General features: G+C 42.5%; 1 protein-coding gene across 1 annotated transcript in view; it reads right to left on the reverse strand.

Annotated features, from left to right (window-relative positions):
* Positions 1-14,575, reverse strand: part of LOC126474434 (beta-alanine transporter-like) — a gene marked incomplete at its 5' end in the record, with an annotated part of 833,602 nt that overhangs the window by 192,399 nt on the left and 626,628 nt on the right. The window contains one exon of the mRNA XM_050101905.1: positions 11,428-11,596. Within this exon, the coding sequence (XP_049957862.1) occupies positions 11,428-11,596 (169 nt within the window). The remainder of the gene's footprint in view (positions 1-11,427; positions 11,597-14,575) is intronic.

A 14,575-nucleotide genomic window follows, 5' to 3' on the forward strand; every position in this document is an offset into this window, starting at 1 on the left:
TATCCTAGGTGACCATACGCTGGCATTTGAATTACGGTCTCATTAATGTGACTGGACAGTGTATTACATTCTTTGTTTGAGAGTCCAGTCACAGCAGCACTTGCTCTCGCTAGGTACACTGCTGCAGACTCTGCACACATCCCTCGTTACAATGGGTATTGCCTGCTTGACGATATTTACATACTGGAATGTCCAAACAAGGCATTTATCCTACAAAGACACAACCTAGCTCTCTAAATGCCGCATTTCCTGGGCAGGGTACTGTACTATTGGTTGTCATAGACTAAAGGGATATTCTCGCTGTTTTCTTTATGTGATGGTCCCTGCAAATATGGCGGAAACTTTGGAGCATAATGCTTGAATCGAGTATATTCGAAGGTCAGACTGAAGCAGCTTCTGATAACCAAAGGTGAGTGGCCGTTGTCTTCACTTTCGCACTGATGAAGTGGGGAATTAGCAAAGTACGTTACTTCAGTCACTAGGCCGAAGGTTTCGAATTCAACATTTTGTTTCCATAGCAACGGTCGGAAGTTTCGCAGCATCTGCGCCGGCATTTGTTATGTATAGCAATGCTACGGTGTTTAATTATGCGTCTACCCACCTGGAGTTGTAGACTTTCGCTGGCACTTCAGGTCTACTGATGACCACAAACATTATGACCAGCTGTTTAATAGCCGGTTGGTCCACCGTAGGAATTTAGTGCAGCGGAGATTGTACGAGACATGGATTAGATTAGTCACTTGTAGGTTTCCAGGGCTATGTCCAGGCACTCTGTTCCCGTCAATTACTGGTGTGTGGTTTGTGGGCGTAGAGATGACGCCCGGTGTCCTCCCAGTTGGGTTCCAAACTCTTCCAGATATTGTGAATTTTGTCGCTATGACATCAACGCGGGTTGAGTATGTTGGTCTCAAGCAACTGTTACACGATTCTGTCTTTGTGACACGGACAGTTATCATGCTGGACGATGTGATAGCCGTCGGTTAACATACCATACTTGTAACGATACAGGTGATCTGCAGTAATGTTCACGTAACCCACAACTGTTATGGTGACTTCGTTTACTACCACAGGTCCCACGAAAAGCAAAAGTGTCCCATAGCATACAACTACACCCACCGCATCTGGTGTTTCCAGCCGAGTGAGGCCTTCTGAACTGCTTTGCATTAGTCCAATGAGCCGAAAAATAAAAAGTGATCATGAGCTGAACCATTCAATTCCCTAAATATTTAGATCATACGCTTGACCTATGCTTCAGAATAAAATACAAACTCACCGCTCCCCAGCAACTATTACCATAAATACTCATTTTTTAGAGATCAGTGTAAGGAAAAATAAATAAAATGATTCATAATTGAATCTTTACTTATAAAAAGCCTTAAATAGGCAAGGTACAAGGCATTTTGACCCATAATTATCTTAATATACTTCCCTACCTGTTTTGTGGGCGTATATTAAGAAGCATGTACACAGAAATCAGAGCTGCGTCAAACCTGAACGTATGAAAAATATTTTACGTTCCTAAAATTTTGAGGATGCGATCAATAACCGCACAGTGCTACCGGCGCACGCAAAGACGCCGCCGTAAGAATGGCAGGAATTCCAATGCGGCAGTTATGAGTTCCGTGGGATTCCTACAAGTTTTCCATCGTAGGAACGAGGTGAAAGTATGCCAGGAGGAATTTCCCATTAAGAGGCAGCCAGCATCGAAAGCAGATAAACACGGGCAGATCAGCCTCTCACAAAAATTGGTTCATGGATATCAAATGTAAGGCTATTTACCCTTCTTCTTGTTTCCCAATAGCTTGATTTGTCACACCCGAATGTATGGTTATAAATTTTGGTGACAGGTATGAAAATACACCACTGTCTACTTTGAGCACTTGAATATGCTTCAACCGTAACATAATATATAATTATCGCTCTGACCTGTATATTACAGAGCGAGGTGATAGAGCCGTTAGCACAAGAGACTCCAATTCTGGAGTTGCGGAGGTCTAAGTTCCTTTGCGGGTATTCTTCTGTCAGTTTTCCGTGGTCTCTCCAGATAAATTGATACGAATTCCGGGTTACTTCCTTTTAGAGGATTTCCTTCCCTGTTCTCTGGGTTCGTGATGACCTGGTACACAACGAGACGAGGAGTTCAGCGCTAATCATGTATCCCTGCAACCGTTATTGTTAACTAGGAACAAACGAACATGAATATGCATTCACAGAATAAAGTGCAAGGTACAGAAATTGACAGGGAGCTAACAAACTGTAACATTCTAAATGAGCAGAGACATTTATTTGTGAATTCATTATTCTCAGTAAATGAAGCAGAACAATACTGTCAGAGAAATTCCGAAAATTTTATTGTCCATTAAGAATTCTAATAATGTCTACAATCCACTACTGCTGCGAAGCATGTTTTGCGTTATTTCTTTACATCTTCACAGACCTCCTCAGCAGACATACTACTAATATTAATGAATAGCTTAGTGCTAATGCCAATTTTTCTACATTAATATTTCAGATCATTACTCAGAAATGTATTAAAATATGTTACACCGTAGTTCACACACCTACGGAAGAGATATTAACTGTTTTTCCTGTGTTTCCACAGTGCTGTGGTACTGTGACAGAAACACTGGAGTTGAGTACTCCAGTACGGCTGCTATGCAGCCATCTGACCCAAGTAACTCTGTATTAGAGAGATATCACCAGTAAAAGAACTCCCAGATCAGAAACAAAAATAATAAATAAATGTCGTGTGACTAGGGCCTCTCGTCGGGTAGACCGTTCGCCGGGTGCAAGTCTCTCCCTTTTACGCCACTTCGGCGACTTGCGCGTCGATGGGAACGAAATGATGATGATTTGGACAATACAACACTCAGTCGATGAGCGCAGGAAATCTTCCCAGCCGGGAATCGAACCCGGGCCCTTAGGACTGACATAAATGTTCAAATGTGTGTGAAATCTTATGGGACTAAACTGCTAAGGTGATCAGTCCATAAGCTTACACACTACTTAACCTAAATTATCTTAAGAACAAACACACACACCCATGCCCGAGGGAGGACTCGAACCTCCGCCGGGACCAGCCGCACAGTCCATGACTACAGCGCCTGAGACCGCTCGGCTAATCCGGCGCGGCTAGGACTGACATTCTGTCGCACTAACCACTCAGCTACCGGGGACGGACAGAAACGAAAATGAAATGCTGTATATTGTAGTGCGAGTAAATTATTTGTGCCGAAATATACTTCGAACTCACAGCCTGAACCATCTGTCATTGAAAGACACAATTAAACGTGGAACAGGTATGCTCTTACTTCCCCCCAACTGTAGAACACGTTGTAAGTTTACTTGAGTCCGTACATTTAGCATGCGCTGCAAGGAATCTAGTGTCACAGCCGGTGCGGAAAATACCACGAGTGGCAATTGTCCTGGACGAGCACACTATCTTAAAGTGCACAAACAGTTGTGGTTGTGGAAGGAGCGATAAAATCATCCTGTCTAAGAAACAAGATTAGAGACGGTGACTGAAGCGAGGAAGAGATCTGAAGTATACCGGAATAAGGAAAACACTCGTTGCGGAATAATGGTGCTCGACGGATAACACACAGGGTTGTCAGAAACAGTCTGAAAAGCCTGAAGGGTGTTGCTGTGTTGGTTGCCCTCACCAACAATTGTTAAGAAAAAAAACTCATTGATTTTAGCCGTTTACGAGTTCATTGGCATTGAAGTCAGCCAATGAGTCCGCTGCGCGAACAATTTCTAACGGCCCGCCAGATGTACTTAGTGTCAGTTGTTCTCATAGCGTAGATATTAGTGCATGATACCGTTCACAGTCTGGCTCGGGTTCGATCCTTGCTACCGCGCCATGTACATTTTTTTTTTCCTCTCTCGTTCGGCTTTAGTAAGTCAAACTAAGGACACTTTTTCCGACACGGCCTCTAGCAGCCCGCTTGAATTTTTCCCGCGCAGCGGCCTGATTGGCTAACTTCAATACTAATTAATTATGAATTGGTGCAAGGTGTGAATTTGTTTTTGTCGACAATTGGTTCAAATGGCTCTGAGCACTATGGGACTTAACTTCGGAGGTCATCAGTCCCCTAGAACTTGGAACTGTTTAAAACTAACTAACCTAAGGACATCACACACATCCATGCCCGAGGCAGGATTCGAACCTGCGACCGTAGCGGTCGCGCGGTTCCAGACTGTAGCGCCTAGAACCGCTCGGCAACTCCGGCCGGCTGTTGACAAATATTTCTCAGCAAAACGTATCCTGCAATGCCCTTAAAAGGCTTTCAGACTTTCTCTGATACCTGTACACTGGGATGGAAAGAAGGGGTCCCACCTACGTCCGAATCACAGCATTGGATGGAAGCGAATCGTAGACCATCGGAAACCCGGGAATAACGAAACTGGAATCACTTGAAATGTGGTGGCTTCGAAGAATGTCCAAAATCATGTGGTTAAAGAGAGAACAAAATGAAGTAATACTAAACAGAAAAATAGAGGAAAAATATCTGTTGGAGCCGGTTTCCAGATGTGTGATGGTACAGCTGCTTCAGTATCTAGCAGTTGTTGGATATATACGTATGTTGGAATTTAAATGGTGGCAACACTGGTGTGGAGACACTTTACAATGGAATTTACTATTGTCGCTGATAGCACACGTTGTTGACATACCTACCTTAGCATCGAGCAAATGGACTTGTCCGTCCCACGTCACCGGCATGCGCGCAATCGAGGGAAACAGTCACCTCATAGTGAGCGGTCTAACGTAACGGTGTCATTATGTTTTCGAAACAGAAACACGGCAGACCGTCAATGCACAGTATTCCCGTTCTATTTTGGAGCATCACCTGCGACCAGCTTTGCGAAAGAAGCGGCGACGCTTTCTCCCCAACCCAACCAACAATTTGCATGCCAATGCGCGGGCGCATACAGCGCAAGCTGTGGCTGCTCTGTTCGGTCGATGGAACTGGGAAATTCTGTACAATCCACCATACTCCCCGGACTTAAGTCCTTGTGACTTTGATTTGATTCCGAAGATGAAGGAACCACTTCAAGAGGTTTGACAGGCACTAGACCACTCCATTCGCACCATCAACAGAACAGGCTCTGCTAACGGTATACTGCACCTTCCACATCGCTGGCAACGGGTTCTATACAACGCTGGTGACTACTTTGAAGGAAAGTAGCAGGTGCAAGCATGTAACTCTTTTGTATCGGTTGTGAATAAGTAGTTGCCACTATGTAAGTTCCAACCCTCGTAGTTACTTGGAGATGAAGAGACAAGAAAGAAAATCGTGGAGGACAGAGTTAAATCAGACAAAAAACAAGAATGAACGCTGGAAAATTACATATATGGAGTACACTGTCCATACCAAAAGCATTAGTGCTAAGGACGTTCAGAGACTCTTCGAGGTTTTTGGTAGATTTCTTGTCTAGATAACACATCTTAATGACATTGCGAGAAATCACGACTTCTACAACGTACAGGCATCGAAATAAATCAATGACGATTTGTACCAGACCGTGACTCGAATCTAGATGCTCAACTTGTCTAGAACGGATGCCTTAATCGTGTCTGCCATCCTGACACGCTTCCCACGCGATCCAAATGCTCAACCTGTCACGCGCATCTAGTGCTCTCTTCCATTAGCCTCACTAATTGTAGCCTTCCCTAAGTCCCACCGGTGTGTGTGTGTGTTGCGTGTGTTTGTGTGGTGTCTGTTATGTTGGACTTGTCAGGAGAAGAGAAACCATTTGTCTGTACACTGTTTATTATTTAGTGCCAGGAAGCCTACTCCACTTTGGGGTTTAATTTTCGTCTACATAGATCTTGTTAAAGTAAATACTTTAACTTTTCTCTTAACGAATAGAGCCCAGAAATAGACACAGCTGTTCTGTATCGTTACGGCATAATGATGCCACAATCTGCAGTCTTGAATTTCTTGGAGAGAAATACGGAAAAACTAGAGTAGCTACTTACTCCAAGTTATCAAAACAAGTTTCTAATGTTACTTATAATCCGTCTTGATTGCAATTTTCTTTTATTCATATGACCGGTTTCGGTTCATTCAGAACCATCTTCAGATCTGATATTTCAGTTACAGGAGTAACCCGTCCAAATCCAGCAACTTTCACATGCTGCGTCACATCATGGATGCTGCGTCACATGCTGGATCTGGACGGGTTACTCCTGTAACTGAAATATCAGATCTGAAGATGGTTCTGAATGAACCGAAACCGGTCATATTAATAAAAAAAATTGGAATCAAGACGGATTATAAGTAGCATTATAAAATCACTGATTGCTGTTGTCCCATCAGACATTATGTCGGTTTTTGCAAAACAAGTTTCGTTTTGGTTTGTCAAGATTCCTGGTCGTAACAATTCGGCGATCAGATATTACTGTCATCTCAGACTTATGGGATGGACACTTGGTGCTTTATATAGATCTACCTGATCTCTGATCCCCGTCTATACAAAGTGGAAGAAAGAAAGAAAAGGATGCTACAGGAATAGATCAATGACGGCAAAGAAAATCTATCATTTCTTTCTCAAACGTACTGTATCGGCCTTCGCCTACAGTCTTGTAAGAAGGTCACAGAAAGTATGTTCCTCCACGGCCAGCGTGGTGTTTGGAATCCAGCTTCTTAGATACATGACACAACTGTCTTAACCACTGCACCACAGTGCCGGTAAGCTATGTGATTCGAGACTTTTTACACCAGAACGTCACCTCTGATGATCATTTCAGTGGTAGGAGAACGATCTTCAAATACAGAGGACTGTCTACGACTTGGACCAATATTACCAGCCGTGTCCCATCATCATCCACCTTAAATATGGATATACGAAGAACGTTAATTCACGCTCACCTGATATCACATCCATCTCTTATTTGCTTGGATAGCTCTGAATCGATTTGCCATTGGTTAGGTACAGGGGCAGCATTCCTAAGTAAAACACAGGTCATTTCGCCGCGACGTCTACTGCCGCCCTGCTAAAATAATTAATTATCATTGGGAGCAGATTAGAGTACTGAAGATCATTTACGATATAATTAACGATATTGTGGACATCACTAGATTTTCCACACAAATGTTTTGCTCTTTAAATAATAATACGTTATTTCTAAAGTTAAAGAATAGATCGCGACAAGTGGGGGACTAAACACCGTTTAGTTTGTATTACCCACTGCAAGACGTTCCATTTCACAAAGTCTTCAGTCCGCTAACGTTTACTGTTGTAAATCGAACCAAGTCAGATAGATAAGTAGGCGAAAAACAATTCCATCCAGTCGAATAATACAGCTTTCTTTGCTGTACCGCCTCCAGTCGCTCTTTGCAAGGCTTCCTGTGGATACACTTTCATTTTTCTACCTATGGTGAATAACAGTACAGAAATCGTCAATTTTTTCCTATGGTGGGCAATATAGCAATAATTTTTAGATGTACTTTCTCTGAAGGCAAGTTCGTACACACGAAACATACGCTATGAGGCACTACAGTGACGTAGGCTACCGTCATTTCCACCTTACCATGCATCGACAAGCCACACATTTCAGTAAGTCGTAAAAGATTTTGTGATAGCGATCACTGTGAAACCTCTTTGGATACACTTCTTGATTACTTGAGTAGTGCAAAGAAATAATCTTCATTGAGAATAAGAGAATAGCTATACCCTCGATGCGTGGAGAAAAATAGAAGAAATCAGCTGCAAACAGCAGAGGCAAGAGTAAAATAGTGACCACAGTAAAAGTTGCCAGATCGATTCAACGTTTATGGAAGAATATTTTGGCAATAATGGTAAGTGGTAATATTTACTGTTATAGCCAACGTGGAATTAGCATCTGTAGAGACCCGCGAATCAGTGGCAATGCTTGTTTCAGAGTTATTGCTTTGAACAAACTCTGAAGGAAGTCTCATTAGAAACATACAATAGTCCTAATCATCCCAAATTTCTGACGTTCTGTCTGGAACCGCGCCACCGCTACGGTCGCAGGTTCGAATCCTGCCTCGTGCGTGGATGTGTGTGATGTCCTTAGGTTAGTTAGGTTTAAGTAGTTCTAAGTTCTAGGGGACTGATGACCTCAGTTGTTAAGTCCCATAGTGCTCAGAGCCATTTCTGACGTTCTAGCTCTAGAACCTTTAAAGGGGACGTCTTAGATAGGCGGGTCGTAATCAGAAGCATAGAAACGATGTTTGTGGATGTTTACGGAGAGAAATGGAATTAAAACTTCTGGCTCAGTAAAACTGTCTGGAGAAACAGCAGTCGATCGTGGACTTCCCGCGGTCAGTGCTCTCACATAATGAGCTATGTCGTTTCCAGGCTGTCACATAGTTTTAATCGGTCAACAAGCTCGAAAACACCACAATCTGTTACAGCGTTATAGACTAGATCTAGAAATAATATTAATAATAAAATAATAATAACCCAATAAATTTTTTTATTTGTTTCATATCAAACAACTCGGAAAATTATGGACGAAAGCAGTCCTATGCTCAGTATTCTCCTCCGGCAAATTCCATTTCTAGAAATGAAAAGTGACTGCATCAATTACTAACGTCATTGAATCCATTCATTATTTATTTCACTCAATTTTAACTCACCGCAATGCTATAAAAGTTCCCTGCAGTTACATATCCATAAAAAAGAGAGCAAATAGAATTATGACGTACGCGAAACGTCTGAAGTATCAGATCTGGACGAAAGATCAGTTAGTGATATTCAGTCTAAGAAAACACTCCCGAATATCTAAAATTGCTGATTAATAATCAGGGAATGCCACAAGGAGAACTATTTAGACATTACCACCCCCCGTTGATCAAGGAGTTACTATCTATATCTTTAATGAGGAAAGAAATGAAAGTCAGTATTTTAAGAAAGGCGAAACCACAGTTTTTACTTCCTCGACGACACGTGGCTTTACCGTGCGGTTAAATGATGATGGCATTCTCTTGCTTAAAATATTCTGAATGTAAAACAGCCTCCTATTAGGAAACGCGGTCGGAAAAGACCCGGGAGAATGTCGTCATCAGATAAAACAAAACTCGCATTTTGAGTCGGAGTGTGGAATGCTACACTCTGTAGTACAGTGTAGTAGGTTACAGAATTTAAAAGCGGAAATGGGTAGGTTGAAGCCGAATGTAAAGGGTGGCAGGAAGAACAGGACTTCCGTCATTTGGATACAGAGCCATAAACGAAAATTATATAGTGATAATGCAGGAGTAGGCCTAATAATGAATAAAGAAATAGAAAAGCATAGGAGCTACTATCAACAGCATCGTGAACGCATTATCATAGCTAAGATAGGCATTCAGCCAATGCCTATGACTGTAGCAGCATTTTGTGCTAAATATATCTAGAAATAGTGAAGCTATTGAAATAATGCATGAGGCAATATCTTCGTTGACTCTTCTGTAAACGAACGCACTCGTTTTTGTTTTTTTTTTTCCGAATCAAACCGTGATGCAGAACGTCTCCCTTTTAGTGTCCCAAACTGGAGCAAGTAGAGCTACCTCCTTTGTTGGTGGACTAATGTTGCTGAGAGTTCTCTTAATGAATATCAGTCTCTCATCTGCCTTACTTGCGATTAGTTTTACGGGGCTACTCCATTTTATTCCCTCCGTACGCATATGGACGATACTGTTTTCTGTGATTATTCTGCAACCCTTTAATCATAGAATAATGGGTCTTTCTGCCTATTTATTCGCCATACATTACATTTCTGTGTGTTGAGGGAGAACTGCCAATCCTTGCAGTCGATCCCTTGTAGGCATTCCTGCACTTTGAAGTAGTTTTCTAGCCTCACGACTTCTCGGTATACAACAGTATCATCGGCGAAATGCCTCACCCAACTTCCGATGTTATCCTATAGACCATTACCGTATATTGAGAAAATTAATTGCACTGTAACAGTCCCTTCGGATCGCCTGACGTTATATTCACGTCTGAATGTTTCTCTCCGGTGAAAATAGAAAACTGTGTTTTGTTTGCAGGAAGATCTTATTTTTCTCATTAGGTGATGGTGCGAAACTGTACAGAATGCCCCACTTCCGCATTAATGATTGGATTTTCCCATACCTACAGCTGGTACGTTTAGATCTCCACCTAATATTGTAAGTGTTATAACAGTCATAGCCAGGAAATTAATGCTAGTAGGCATCAGTGATTGCCCACTGTGCCTGAACCGAAGTGCTTGCACTGGTGTTCTTTATCGAAGTATCCACTTCGCTAGTGAATTTCAAACACATTTCGTCATAACTCATTTCTCCGGTATCCCACTAGCTTACACGCTGATTCTTTCGAACGATTCTCTTAAACTTCATTCTATCGTCATCATTACTAAATTACGATGTAGATAACTCCTTAAATCTAAAGCGGATCATGGAGAATAGATGGGAAAGGAATCCAAGCAGTCGTTTGGTTTTCAAAGATTTTGAGGGAACATTGGACACAGTGTCCTTAAGGCTATTGTTCGGTTTGCTGTGGTCAGGGGAACTGCCGAAACTTTATTTAAGGAGTATCATAAACCTCTACAAGTCAGCATAATATAACTAGGCAAAGAAATTTCTAGAGAGTCCTTCAGAATAACTAAAGGACTGAATCAAGTATGCTGTCTGTCTCTCACATTTTTTAAGATGTATCTGCAGAAGGCTCTGGATCTGTGGTGTAAAAAGTGCATGGGCACGGTGACTGAAGAAAGGAACCAGTGTATGTAAATATTTTTCTTTGCTGATGACCAGGTCGCTACAGCAAACGATGTAGGAGGTAATTTTTTACGTGCTTAGAAAGTTATTGGAGGAGTATAAAAAGTGTGTATGAAAATTAATTTTGTGAAGACGAAATATCTATGTTGTGGAGCAGAGGGAAGTAACCTGGACAATGGCAGACATCTTATAAAGTGTGTGAAGAGATTAAGTACCTGAATAGTGTCTTATAAAGTGAAGGAAGAAGACAGAGATATCCAACAGAGGGTCAGGCAAGGAAGGGCTGCTATCTAAAAATTAAACCCCGTTGTTTGATCCACAAAAACGAGTTTAAGGGTTAAAATTCGTTTATACAAATCCATTGTTGTGCCAATAGTGACCTATGGGACTAAGTGCTGGGAACTAACAGAAAGAAATAAAAAGAGACTTGGATTTTAGAAATGGACCACTTGAGAAGAACCTGTGGAATTTCCTTACTTAACCACGTAAGAAATGAGGAAATAAGATAAAGGACACAGCTGTAGGGGCCCCGTTACAGGGAATGAAAGTTTATGTATGTATCTGGTTGTGACTTACAATCCAATATCTGATTCTTTACTACCCGTTTTCATTCTTTGAAGTTGCATTTATGTATTTCGTAAAGTGACTGTGTACTCCAAAAGTGTAGCGCTGCAGATGTGTTCGCTGCGTGCTTGGCGTCGAGCAGGACGCAACTCACCACCAATAGAGGAAGAAGGAGAGGAACGGCACTGATGTGGCGAGCGCCAGCTGGCGCCAGTCGCGCACCAGGTACACCACGGCAGACAGCAGCACCAGCCCGAACGAGTACGCGATGTTGCTCATTATCGTCATCGTCGTGCGCTTCTCCGGGCCCACCAACTCGATCGCTGAAACATTGACAAGCAAATAGATGAGAAATGGATCTGTGTTGTCCACTACGATTTGATTCTGGAAAGGCTACCTGGTCAACAGGAATTACATTTCCGGTGATAAGCCAAAAGGAATTAATATCAGAACACGGTGGCTATGCGTGAACGAGATGAGGAGTTAGTAAGTGACAAGGAAACATCCCCATCGCACCCCCCTCAGATTTAGTTATAAGTTGGCACAGTGGATAGGCCTTGAAAAACTGAACACAGATCAATCGAGAAAACAGGAAGAAGTTGTGTGGAACTATGAAAAAATAAGCAAAATATACAAACTGGGTCGTCCATGCGTAAGATAGGCAACATTAAGGGAAATGTGAGGTGAGGAGCGCCGTGGTCCCGTGGTTTGCGTGAACAGCTGCGAAACGACAGGTAATTGGTTCAAATCTGCCTTGGACCGAAATTTTGCTTTCTTTATTTTCGCAAAGTTATGATCTGTCCGTTCGTTCATTGGCGTCTCTGTTCACTGTAATAAGTTTAGTGTCTGTGTTTTGCGACCGCACCGCAAAACCGTTTGATTAGTTGACGAAAGGTCGTGCCTCTCCAATGGGAACCGAAAACATTTGATCGCAAGGTCATAGGTCAACCGATTCCTCCACAGGAAAACACGTCTGATATTTTGTATACGACACTGGTGACAGCATGTGCGTAACATAACAGGAATACGTTGTCGACCCACCTAACTAGTTCACTTGGAGAATGGGTGAAAAGATTCTTCTACCTTGCCCGATTTAGGTTTTCTTGTGGATGTAATAATCACTCCAAAAAAGTGATGAAAACTTAAGAGTTTTTCACATAAACTGAAAATAAAAAGTTATAATTTTCGGTCAAGTGAAGATTTGAACTGAAGACCTCTCGTTCTGCAGCTGTTCACACTAACCACGGGACCACGGCGCTCCACGTCTCATATTGCCCTTAATATGGCCTATATTACACATGGACGACCCAGTTTGTATATTTTGCTTATTTTTTCATAGTTCCACACAACTTCTTCCTGTTTTCTCGATCGATCTGTGTTCAGTTTTTCAAGGCCTATCCACTGTGCCAACTTATAACTAAATCTGAGGGGGTGCGATGGGAATGTTCCCTTGTGAGTCTTCTTCCTCTTAGGGTGACGATGACATGCATTTAATGAAATTGCAAGGCTGCTGAACTTGTCGATATCAGACCTCTTGAGTCACGATGCCAGAAGAGATGGTATAACCGGGACAGTGAAGGAAATGACTCATCGTCTTCATAGCAGCAGACACACAGAACACATCTTGGTTATCGCAAAGAGTATTTTAAAATGGCTGTTTTACTTCGGCCAGTTCCTACATGAAGACTATTAACTGGCCTCAGTGTCGGCTATGACATGCTATCTCCGGGGTAGCTCCTCTTTCATTGTTACGCAATCGTGTTTAGCTCTGTACTGTCAGTGCTGAAGACTGTCTTTTGCCTTTGACTTCTCTAAGGAGGCGGTATTTGAGATAATGCTTTTCATTAGTTACCTGTTACAAAGGTCAAGTGTACAACTGCTGTTGAGATGCTGTGGAGCAAACAACGAGTCAGTTTACGGGATATATAAATTGTATGTAGAATAAGGTATTCTTGGACCAGGGCTCGAAATCCGCCACGGCTTTAATTTTGATTAATAATCAACATTGTCGGCCGAAGACTTCCAGCATAAGAAGTCACCCTCATTCTGCCGATGAACTTATCAAAGTAGGACTGAGGAGCGGACAGTTCAGGCCACGCCCTTGTCCTTAGGGTAAGAGGCTGTCCCTAAAGGCGGAAGAATCAGCAATGATCAATGGCCTGAGGATGCAGAAGACAATGGAAACCACTGGACTGAAGATACGTGACGAGTATCCACTGGACATGTGGCCTGTAATCAAAAGAAAAGTCATAAATATCTTTCCATTGGCAAGAAATTCCTGAATAGCCCCCATTCGGATCTCCGAGAGGGGACTACCAAGGGGCTGGCGGGTGACCACGAAAAAAAGATTGAATAACCAACGAAAGGATAACGTTCAACGAGACGAGGTGTGGAGTGTCAGAAGCTTGAACGTGGTAGAGCAGCTAGAAACATCTGAAAAGGGAAATGCAAAGGCTCTAATTAGATATAGCATGGGTCGGTGAAGTGAAAGGGAAGGAAGACAAGGATTTCTGCTCAAATGAGTACAGAGTAATGTCATCAGCAAAATATGGTGTAACAGGAATAGGATTATTTGTGAATAGGAATGTAGGGCAGAGAGTGTGTTACTGTGAACAGTTCAGGGCTGTTCTTACCAGAATCGACAGCAAACCAACACCATAAACGATAGTTCAGGTATACATGAACACATCGCAAGCTGGAGATGAAGAGACAGAAAAAGTATATGAGAATATGGAAAGTATATTACAGTATATAAAGGCAGACGACAATACAATAGTCATGGGGGACTGGAATGCTGTCGTAGGGGAGAGAGTCGGAACAGAGGTTACAGGAGAGTGAAGGCTTTGGAGATGAAATGAGAAAGGAGATAAGCCAATTGAGTTCTGAAATAAATTTCAGCTAGTAAAAGGGAATACTCTGTTCAAGAATCACAAGAGGAGGAGGTATATCTGGAAGAGACCGGGTGACACGGGAAGATTTCAGTTACATATCGGCCGGCCGGTGTGGCCGTGCGGTTCTAGGCGCTTCGCTCTGGAACCGAGTGACCGCTACGGTCGCAGGTTCGAGTCCTGCCTCGGGCATGGATGTGTGTGATGTCCTTAGGTTAGTTAGGTTTAAGTAGTTTTAAGTTCTAGGGGACTGATGACCACGGATGTTAAGTCCCATAGTGCTCAGAGCCAGATAGATACAAGATACCTGATTGGAAGACGTACCCAGGAGCAGATGTAGACTCAGACTCCAATGTAATAGTGATGAATAGTAGGCTGAAGCATAAGATATTAGTCAGGAACAATCAGTAAGCA

Source organism: Schistocerca serialis, chromosome 4, assembly GCF_023864345.2.
Source record: "Schistocerca serialis cubense isolate TAMUIC-IGC-003099 chromosome 4, iqSchSeri2.2, whole genome shotgun sequence".
NCBI classification, from domain to species: Eukaryota; Metazoa; Arthropoda; class Insecta; order Orthoptera; family Acrididae; genus Schistocerca; species Schistocerca serialis.